Source organism: Galendromus occidentalis, unplaced genomic scaffold (assembly GCF_000255335.2).
Source record: "Galendromus occidentalis unplaced genomic scaffold, Mocc_1.1 scf7180000077512, whole genome shotgun sequence".
In the NCBI taxonomy this organism is placed as follows: Eukaryota; Metazoa; Arthropoda; class Arachnida; order Mesostigmata; family Phytoseiidae; genus Galendromus; species Galendromus occidentalis.
In genome coordinates, this window is record NW_003805500.1 from 799771 (window position 1) to 810262 (window position 10492).

Here is a 10492-nt window from a genome sequence, read left to right on the forward strand (position 1 = left end):
CCTGCGTGCTCGCATGGCCCATTCAGCCGAAGAGCTTCTCTTCCTTGACTGATCATATATATTTTCTAATTCGCTTCCGAAGCTCTGGGCACTTAAGCGAACGGCGGACAGGATCTCAGTGATTCTTGCCGATATTGGAAGAAACTCAAGGGAAAGTCTTTTCAGGGAATGGTCATTATTAGCTATCGAAAATTGATTTCGATTTCTTCCGGCCCGTCTTCCCGTGCTCCTTGCGAATCAGGAGTACTTACCTTGGAATCTTGGTCGGTCTTAGGCGGAATGAAAACTCGTGCCAAACTTAAGAAAGTCGTTGTCGTAAATTTATTTTAAAATATCCAAAATCACGACCGAGATTCCAATCGGTCGATTCCTAGTCACGTGGGGAGAGGGGCAGCTTGGGGTCTTAAAACGTTCCCGGGGCGTTCTCAGTATTCAACATCAGGTACTACTTCTTTCTCGATTAGAATCAATCGATCGCCTCCGTCTTGCGTGCAAAGAACTTTCTTGTGGCGCTCCTGCTTAGCTCTGTAATACAATGCGATTGCTGGGATAAAGTCAATCACAGTAGCCTATGATCGAATATGAGAAGAACCGCCCCAGATGGACGAACCCCTTCCACCGGATCCTGATATGTAGGGAGGTTCCTGGAACACGGCTGCCCGTACAGTCATCGGAAGGCTCGATTGTGAGCCGCCCGAATCGTGAATTTCCATTTTTCCCCGCTAGGAATGTACGAATGCTACGAATGCGGGAGAATGTACGATTTCAAACGAGGACTATCCGACTAAAGATATCCTGCTGGGTAGCTCTTCATACACGATCATCTACGCCGATTCCACAGCGCGAGCAGCTTTGCTCGCTTCGCTCACAGGACATCGAGACAGACCGCCCCTGGTGGACCCATGATTAGCGAGCATCGTCGAGGTGCTCAGAGATCAGTTGAGCACTCTCTTGCACAGGTATATTCACCATGAATGTACATCATACCATAGCCATTTCTAAATTGTCTCGTGGTCGAAGATGCCTCCTATCTAAGAGTACAAACCTGGCATTCAGCAAGTAAACTCCAGCTCCCGCGACGAGGATGAAGAAGCAGCAGATCAGTACCACGGTCAGAACCACGCTGCCGGACGGTCCTGATTCACACCAAGTTCCGTGGTAGCCCGATGGGCATTGGCAGTAATTTCCCATGATCTTCGACGTTTGGGAAAAGCGGCACTTGCCGCCGTTCTTGCATGGGCATTTAGCTTCAAGTTGCTCTTGCCATTCTTTATCGAAAACGTCATGATCGTGTATTGTCATCTGGACGCAAGTAACATTATCTCGGGACAACTCCCAACCATCCCTGCAGGCGCAGGCGAACCCGTGTGGTCGCAGGAGACACATCTGTTGGCACGGTTCCCCATGGCAGCGATTGATTTCCACAGGTTGATTGACTTGATGCATGATTTTAATTTGCGATACGAGTCCGAGAGGACTTTTCTTCTCCGATCTTATCATCCCGCTTTGCCTGAAACGAGCGATATGAAATCCGGGATTCGAGAATGCGTAATTGATACGCGGTGATGGATCGTGACATCGACTTGCAAAAGACACGCTCGGAAAACTCACTTGGACACTCTATACCAAAACTCGTTATTGGGTTCGGGGAAGTACAGATAGTCTTCGAATAGGGCGAATGTTTTCACGTAATTGAAGCGTTGGGGCAGTCGGCGAATCTTCTCCCCTTTAAAATCACTCGTTTCGAACAATCCACTGCGAGAATCGATCCAATAGAGATTTCTATGAGCGTGATCGACCGTCAGGGACAAAGGTCTCCTCTCGCCGAAAGCCCATCTGAATTCTGCTCTCTCGGTGCCGTCCATGTTTTGTCGGAAAATGAAACCGGTCATCGCCTCGGAATAAAACATGATCCTGCGCATAAATGGAAAAAGTCAGTGGAAATATGCGCGCGGTGAACGCTTAACTCATAGAGACATAATTTCAAATGCAGGGCGTCGATACAATTCTATACCCAGAACCGTTCGTATATGTACCGTGATCACTAGAGCCCGTGGTTTTAAGCATTAATCACTTTTTCATTGAAAATCAATAATTGATTGATAATTTCTTTCCCTCCTTCAACTCTTCTAATTCTTTTTCAGACGGGTGGAAAAATTGAAAAAAAATGGTTGAGAATATCAATCCTTTGATAATGAGAAGAATCATAAATGCTTGAAACCACGGGCTCGAGTGATAGCGCGGATAATGCGACGTATCTTACCCTGCATCTGGAACGACTGCCATGCTGGTAATCGACGGCTTCGGGTGTCCGTTCGCGGGTTTCATTAGGACCTCTGTCAGAATCTTGCAGTGCACTTGACTTCTGTCGCTATCCGTCTTATCCGTCTTATAATAATATTTACACACATGGATCGATGGCCGGAAATCAGCGACGTACAAGTTCTTCGTGACCCAATCAAGCGCAAGAACTCCGGGTTCTACCAGGGCGAGAGCTATTTCGGGGCGGCGTCGATTGGATTCGTCGAATGATATGCGGCGGACGACGTTGCTCGTCGTGTCGCTAACGAAAATTGCATCCGAAGCCACGTCGTAATCGATACCTCCTACGTGCGTGTTGGGTGAATTGAAGAGCAAGTCTCTTTTGGCATTTCTCTTCATGGGGATGGCTTCGATTACTCCGTTTTGTACCGTGAGCAGTCTGCCGTCGCCTTTTTCGACGCGGCACTCGCCGCGGCTGTTCTTCAGGAAACCCTCGACGCACGAACATTCGTAGGAGCCCTTTAGGTTCTCGCAAAATTGGGAACAGACTTCGGGGGTTTCGATGCATTCGTTGACATCGTCGCAAGTTCGGCCATCTTCCATCAGGCGATAACCGGGCGGACAGAAGCAAGTGATGCTGTCTCCTTGGGCGACGCAATCGTGCGAGCATCCGGCTTCCCCGCATTCGGAGTCCTTGCACAAAACGTCTTCGTCTGATCCGTCGTCGCAATGTCTCTTCTTGTCGCAAACTTGGCTGAGAGGAATGCACTTCCCGTCGTCGCATTGGAATTCGTCAACAAAACACGCTTGAAAGGAAAACCGAGTCTTAGGATTCGAAGATTCGGATCGGTATCGGAGATCCGCCGGAATCCTCCGGGAACTCCTCAACTCACGTGGGTTCGCTGGGGGCGGTTGGGTCTTCGGGCAATCGTCGTTGAGCTCGTCGGAGCCGTCGGAGCAGTCCCGCGTCCCGTCGCAGAGTTTCGCCAGGGGTATGCAAGTTCCGTCCGCGCGACATTCGTGAAGACCTTTCGAATCGCATTTGCCCTGGCAGTTGTGCTCGTCGGCTCCGTTTGGACACTGAGCGATGCCGTCGCACACTTGGTCTTCGCCCAGACAAGCACCGCTGTTGCAACGGAATCGGGGAGGATTACACATAGAGGGACAGCCGAGCTCGTCGCTGCGGTCTAGGCATTCCTCTATTCCGTTGCAGCGTAATTCCAGCGGCAACTTCTCTCCACTTTTGCAGCAGAACTCATAATGGGGATCGCAGGCAGGATTTTGGAGTTTCCCGATCTTGGCCCTCAGCGCCGGACCTGGAATTGAAGGCGATTCTGAGCCGATGCCGTACTAGAGAAGAATATGTCGTCGTCAGGGCGAGATTCTTGCTCAACGATTCCATCTTGTAACGATACTCACAGTTGGTCTCGTCTTCGGCTTGCGGGCAATCCGGAGTCAAGTCGCAGACCCACTCCTCCGGAATGCACTTGTCGTTGCCGCAGTCGAATTCCCCTTTTTTGCAAACGACTTTCGGACAGGATCTCTCGTCGTCCCCGTGGAAGCAGTCCGGAATTCCGTTGCATCTCTTCACTGGACTCAGACAGGTGCCGTCTTCGCATTTGAATTGCGAGGCTGTACAGTTGCGTGCCGCTGTGAGAAGATAGAATCGTAATGCTTCATTGCCGTGTTTGACACAACCCGGCCTCGATTCTCAACCTTGGTCAGGAGTTCCGGACACATTTCGTGACATCGATTTCTGCTTCTGCAAAACTCACGGCAGCCGGCTTCGTCCGATCCGTCGTGACAGTCCTTCATGCCATCGCATTTGAACTTCTTCAAGATACATCTGCCGTCCGAGACGCACTTGAAGTTCCCACCGCAGTGGTGTGACTCGCAGTTCAGCTCGTCGGAGCCGTCCGAGCAATCGCGCGAACCGTCGCATCTTCTTTTCTCGTGGATGCACATGCCGTCAGCCGATGAGCAGCGTAGCATGTGAGCCCCACATGATTTGCTGCATGATTTTCCATCGGCTCCTATACAGAAAACGATCGAATTTTAGGGAAGTCTTCCACACGGCGAGCACCATTCTACAATGTCCCTCTCCCGCGGCCACGTGGAGGTTGATTTATTCTCATGCCGCGATTCTTCCCTCGTCAATACTGAAAAGATAAACGCACCGAGCTCGTGTCCATAGGGACAGATGCAGACTTCTTCGAGGACGGTCTTTCCGGGAGCGCTAACACAGAATTCGCATTTCGAAGAATCGCAGGCTGATCCGTCGCTTGCGACGAGGGGAGGTCCAGCCCGAGCCAGCAGACGGGTCTCGTGATCGATATGATCGCACTGCTTTCCCTTGAGACCGGAACGCTGTCAAAGTTCAAGAAGTGATTATCCATCAAGGAAAGCTTTGTCCTCATCATCAATCATCATTATTCTTATCATTATAATAATCGATCGTTGAATTGTATTATTTCCATAGATCGGTAAGCGACGCGGACGCAAGGACAGAGCGAATCTACATATGAATAATATTCGCCTAATTCGCAGAGGAGTATCCAGGGGGGGGCAAGGGAGCCATGCCCCCCTCCCCGATCCAAGATAAACATCTACGTATGGGGCGAGGTTGAACAAAATTGATGGTCATCGATGAACTTACTTGGCAGTCGAAACCGATATCGTCACCGTGCACGAGACCGCAGTATCCTGCCCTGAGAACCAATGAAACATCGGTCCGGATTCTACTTTCCGCAGCAGCGAAAGTCCATGTTCTCTGGCCGTCCTGGGAGGGTTTTGGGAGGTCGAGGAGATGGGTCCGTGACCACTGACCTATCACCATGCTGTACACTTCTCCTTTCATGTTTTCGGCGTAAAGTACCCTGGAAAGATGGGGTTTGCTCATTCATCGTTCGTCGTTCCTACAAGAATTGTGAGAGATATGGATAGGGGGTTTGGAAGAAATCCAATCGTAGAAGAAGATCCCCCTCGACGCGGGCCCACCTTTTCTGAGGATCTATGTCCAGATGGATTATATCGGTTGGGTCTCGATCAGCGCCTTCTCCGAAGTTTTGAGATTCACAGCAATGAGCTCGAACTTGTTTACAGCGTACAACACATCATCCGTCGGATCCACGACCATGGAACGAATGTTCTGCAAGCCGGATCCGAATGCCTTTCGGGATCCATCTCTTTGCAAGGCGAAGAGCCCCCTCCGCGTGGCGAAGATCAAGTTCATGTCGAGATCCGCTGCGATGGCGAGTGGCGCGGAGTTGAGTAAGGTGTCCTGATTGTGGTACAGAGTCTCCTCCTCGAAAACATAAGTCGATACTCGGGTACCATTCACGAAGAAAATCTGCTCCTCGCCTTCCTGAGGGACGCAAACGACATCGCTCCCGTCGTCGAGATGCATCCCCGGTGGGCAGAGGCATTTGAATCTTAAGGGAGCGGAATCGCCAACGCAGATGTGGCTACAAGGCTCGTTCCAACACGGGTTGCGGACTTGAGCATCCGAGCGTCGCCGTATGGAATGCAGCTGCGCTCCCCGAGGTACCTTAAGATGGCCGAGATGGTCTCCAGTCTGTCGGTCCAGCTTGATGACTCGACTTTCGAGATAATCCCCTCGGTTTTGGTTTACGGCTTGCATGTTCACAAGCTGGATCAGAATTGTGTCGTCGTGGATTTCCATGTTCCAGAGGGTTCCGTCCGAGTAATCGAGCCCTGGTCGGGTGAGCATCCGTGTCCTCATCGACATCAGGTCCAATTCAAGTAGATTGGTTAAGGCGATGTATACCTTCTGGCTCGGCTCATCGACGACGAAATAACGGATCTTCTCTTTGCTCAGGACCCGGAAGACCGATCGAACTTCCATACCGTCCAAACTGCTCGACATGATATCGAACCCTTCCTGCCAGAGGAGCCTCGTGCCGTTTTCGAGACGAGCGATTTGGAGTCGGCTAACGACGTCGCGGCGACCAGTCACCAGAGGTATGCACGTTTCTCCCGACCGACAGAGGTATATGCTCGTTCCCTTGAGTTTCGCCGCGTATATATTCCCAGTTATGGTATCGACGGCGAAATCCGACATTTGGAAAGGCGGGTGTAGGAGTTGAGAGAGCTGCGGTCGTGAATAGCGGCGCCCCTTCAAGTCCATGCTGTACAGGTAGTTGCCGATTCGGATGAAGATCTTTTCGTTGTCGATGTCGAAGAACATTGGTGGCATGAATATCGAAGGGACCTTCTTCTTCTCCGTGACCTGCCCGGGTATTTCTATCTTCCGGGAAGTGCCATTCGTTTCAAGGATGATCTCTTGTCGAGACAGGTCGCCTCGATACCACACGAGTGTCGCTGCTTTTGTATTGGCGCATTTAGTCGCATTGACTTTCGTGAAGCCGGGGCGACAGCCGCACTCGAAGGATCCTGAAATCGAAGAACGTTCGCTATGGAGCTCGTCGCGGCCTAATAATATTTTGGAGGAGGCACGTTTCGAATCGTCTCGCTCACGCGTATACCTTCTTTGTTCTTGCATAATTGACTGCAGAGTCCGAGAGCGCATTCATCGATGTCCACACAGGTCACTCCATCGTCCGCGAGAGAAAAACCTTGATTGCAGCCGCACGAGGCGCCATGACTGTGCCGCGTGCATCGCTGGGTACAATTCTTGCAGTCCGCATGTTTGAGGCAGCCCTCGTCGGACTCGTCCCTACCGTCAGGACAATGCTTTATACCGTCACAGAGGTACTTGTCGTCTGAAATCGCAGAGTATTGTCACCCCACATGGTCCACGTTTCCAACAACTTCTCTGAGGATCGATGGCTCGAAAAATGTGTACATCACGATGCTTCATCGGAAAACTCACCTTCTAGGCACAGGTACATAGAGCATCTGAATCTATATAAACAATTTATGAAGCCGCTGATCGTGGCGTTACATTCCCGCGGATTCTCATCGGATTTATCCTCGCAATCGTAGACACCGTCGCACACGAAAGACTTCGCCAGGCAGCGCGAGCCGTCCGCGCAGGCGAATTGACCAGGGAGGCAGGATTCCGCCTTCGCTGAAAATCGAGTCCCAATGATACACAAATTCTTCCTCTAACGGAAACCCCCGCGAAGAAATACGGAATAACTTCACTCACTGCAATTGCTTTCATCCGATCCATCGGTACAGTCTTTCCGGCCGTCGCATTTGAAATCTCGGAGAACGCATTGCCCGCCGGTCCGACAGCTGAACTTCTTGCTTCGTGGGAGGTTGCACGGATCATCTTGATGCGCGGGCATGCGAGAATGTTAAGATAACGTCTCGCTCTCAGATGATGGAATAATCAGAAATAATCATGAAGAATCATCCGCGGAAGACAAATTTCATGTCGCATCACGGGTATTATCCTCCGGCTGTAAGGAAACTCACATTCGCAGCTCATTTCGTCAGTCCTGTCGTCGCAGTCGACTTCACCGTCGCATCTCGCTTCTAGCTCCAATGTCCTGGCCTCATCACAGTGGAAGGAGTTTGCGAACCTAAGGAACTTCGACGCACCCGAGCCTGGAATCAGGGTCAGTCATCAGTTCGCGATGGCTCCGGCCTCCGTGAGTCATCGATTCAGAAGGCGAGGAACTCGATGAATTCCCTCGATAAGGAGCACTCACCAAAGCCAACGATACCGTGGCTCAAACCCGCGCAAAGGCTCATGCAAAGTAAAACTCCGATGAGCCTCATGGTTTGCCGGAATCGAGTCCGGGTTTTCCGCACCAAACTATTCGGTAAGTGCAGGAGCCACGCCTGCTGTATCCGAACGCAGGCACCTCTTGGATGTTTGCACGTACGAGGCCCGTGCGAAGCACACTGCGATGTTCGTGGAACTTCCGCGAACGTCACTCTGCTCTTGAGAGGAATCAGGCATGTGAACCGGGACTGGACGCTGGGATTTTCCTTTACCCAAACCGACGCTCTTCAATATGTCACCGATTCTCTGCATCCAGAGCGATGAGGGAATCTTCTCCGGCAAGCTGGATTCACTTCCTCCCGGAGTCCTATGGAGCAGGTCGAATCCAGACTCACCTTTTCTCAGCGATCAGAATCCTCTCCGAGGAAAACCTTTATCGATTTCGCATCCTGCTTCACACTGTGAACGGGTTTGTCGGAACGACAAACCCTCCTCTCTCACTGCGTTCGAGAAACACTCAGGGGCTTGCTAACGTTGGATGAAATTTGGATTGTTCTACGACGGAAGCCACAGCCGTGTATGATTCACAAATTCTTCCGTCGATTCGGATTTGCCGGAGCTTGCCGAGCTTCGGCCTTAGGCGACTCGGAGGCAAAACGCGTTGAGGAATTCCCGGAATCTGCATGTGGTGTCTTAGAACTTGGAAATCATGCTCCAATGGACGATATCAAGCTAGACAGGACCAATTTAGACCGGTCCGATCAGAGAACCGGTTCTAGCTCGCAAAAGAAACATTTTTTTTCTCTTCTTGGGTATTGATATCCGAGCTCAGAGCTGATCAGAGTAGAATTGAAAAAAAACACCATCTCCCATCCGGGAGGGCTCTGATGAGTTGATACATAGTCCAAGAATCGGCATACAAAGCGTGAGAATAAGTCATCGAATAAGTTGTCGATGCAATGGGATCATGCTCAGTCAGTTCCCCCGGCCACTTTTGAAATACGAACGCAAAAACGCCGAGCTGTCCAGCGTCGACGAGGCCAGGGAGTTCCGAACTTAAGAGCACATGAAGTTCATGACGCTGAAGTCCCTTTCTGGTTGTACGTATGACGGCGCTACGGCAAGCAGCTTCCCAAAGCAAGAATTCAGAAATCTTCCGTGTCCTTGTTTTGCCTCGTGGAGCTTCATTTCGAGCTTGAATTTTTCAGCTGACGCAGATTTTGGTGCGGGCCTCTCCTGAGAATGGAGGGGTGGGATTTCGAAAACGCTGTCGAAGGTCATCGACGGAGGAGTCAATATTTCCGGCGGGGCCTCTTCCTCGTCATCATCATCTTAGTAATCGTAATCTACTTCCATATTTTCGGGGTTTGATCTAGAGCCTTCGCGGAGGATCCCCACGATGAGATGACGAAGCGTTTTCTCCGACGGTTTCCGTTGTCTAATAGCTAGTTCAAGCGCCTAATCGTAATCCGGGTCGAGTAGATACTGAACAAGCGATGAGGCAGTCGCTCTTCTTCTGAGGGTCTCCTGGTTGACCGCAAAGTGTAGCGAGGTTGACAGATTGGTGCGAATTTGTCGCGAGGTCCCCAAGAGCACGAATAAAACGCGGTCGGCGTGGGCCAACGTAGCTTTGCTTGAACAGAGAGATTTCATTGCGGTACGGAACGGCCGCAAGACGTCCAGAAGCCCCTGCAAATCTTCGATCGCTTCCCGGCGGAACGGCGAGTTATCATTCTAAACGATAACCGAGTTAAGGGCTGGCATGATGGTTAACGCTCTCTCCAACATCGTTATCGTAGAGTACCCTCGAATGCGGGTGTCGAGAAGAATGCCGAGGGACTTTCCGTTGTACTCTGAGAGCGCAGTCTAGACGCGAAGTCTTTCGCGCTTGTATCCGCTCCTCTGATATTCTTCAGGGTTCTACGCAGTTCCTGCGATGCTTGTCCAACTGATGGCGAGAAGTCATCTTCCTCAATTTGCTCAACTTCCTCTGATTCCGAATCAATCGATATCTCACTAGCGGAGTCATCGCTATCTCCGATCTCCGACTGCAGGTGTGGTATCGAGGAAGTCTTCGACATCGTTCGCAGAGGAGCTTGGTCGAATTTTGATTGAAGTATTCTTCAAAACTTTCCCGTGACAGATGTTCAAGCCGTGAATCCGTGAATGAGGTACAGCTGCGAAGTCAGATCTAGCTTCGATACCGCATTTTTCATGTTGCTACCTGCATCGGTGCAAGCGAAAATGCAGTTCGCGATGTTCACGTCGAAGCTGCTCAGTCGATTTTCGATCGCCTGCTTGATAACGTCTCCGGTGATATTCCCGCTTACTTCTATCAAACCGAGATACAAGTTCCGACACGTCGTGGAATCGTTGTAATCAGAAGGTTCGGTTTGGAGCATCAACGATGTATATTTTAGAGGGCTATTCGGAGCAGTCGCTTCATCAAACACCAGTGAAAAGGAACGACCCGTTTTTTATATCTCCGAGCTTCGTCCCTAAACAACCTCCTGAGCACGGTCGGCTTCCGCGAGTACAATTTCCCGAATAGTATTCTCTGATTTTGGTGCGTAT

The 10492-nt window shown here is 50.8% G+C and overlaps 1 protein-coding gene across 1 annotated transcript; it reads right to left on the reverse strand.

The window, feature by feature from the left end:
- Window positions 1-298: 298 nt before the first annotated feature.
- Window positions 299-7915, reverse strand: LOC100907106 (low-density lipoprotein receptor-related protein 2). Its single transcript, XM_029112528.1, has 14 exons — window positions 7902-7915; window positions 7666-7797; window positions 7394-7519; window positions 7115-7312; window positions 6768-7004; window positions 5355-6675; window positions 4919-5138; window positions 4440-4629; window positions 4038-4295; window positions 3682-3912; window positions 2264-3578; window positions 1612-1914; window positions 1046-1510; window positions 299-525 (listed from the first exon to the last, which is right to left on the reverse strand). Exons 2-14 carry the CDS (start codon window positions 7676-7678, stop codon window positions 426-428), a joined length of 4977 nt encoding a protein of 1658 aa, XP_028968361.1. The 5' UTR covers window positions 7679-7797; window positions 7902-7915; the 3' UTR covers window positions 299-425.
- Window positions 7916-10492: the final 2577 nt, after the last annotated feature.

Bases quoted from the DNA above. Each gene is read 5' to 3' on its own strand.
- LOC100907106 (XM_029112528.1), bottom strand. The intron at 3,579-3,681 runs GTGAGTATCGTT...CTTCAATTCCAG, and splicing joins AGCCGAAGACGAGACCAACT to GTCCGGCGCTGAGGGCCAAG. The intron at 526-1,045 runs GTTTGTACTCTT...ATTGTATTACAG, and splicing joins GTTTACTTGCTGAATGCCAG to AGCTAAGCAGGAGCGCCACA.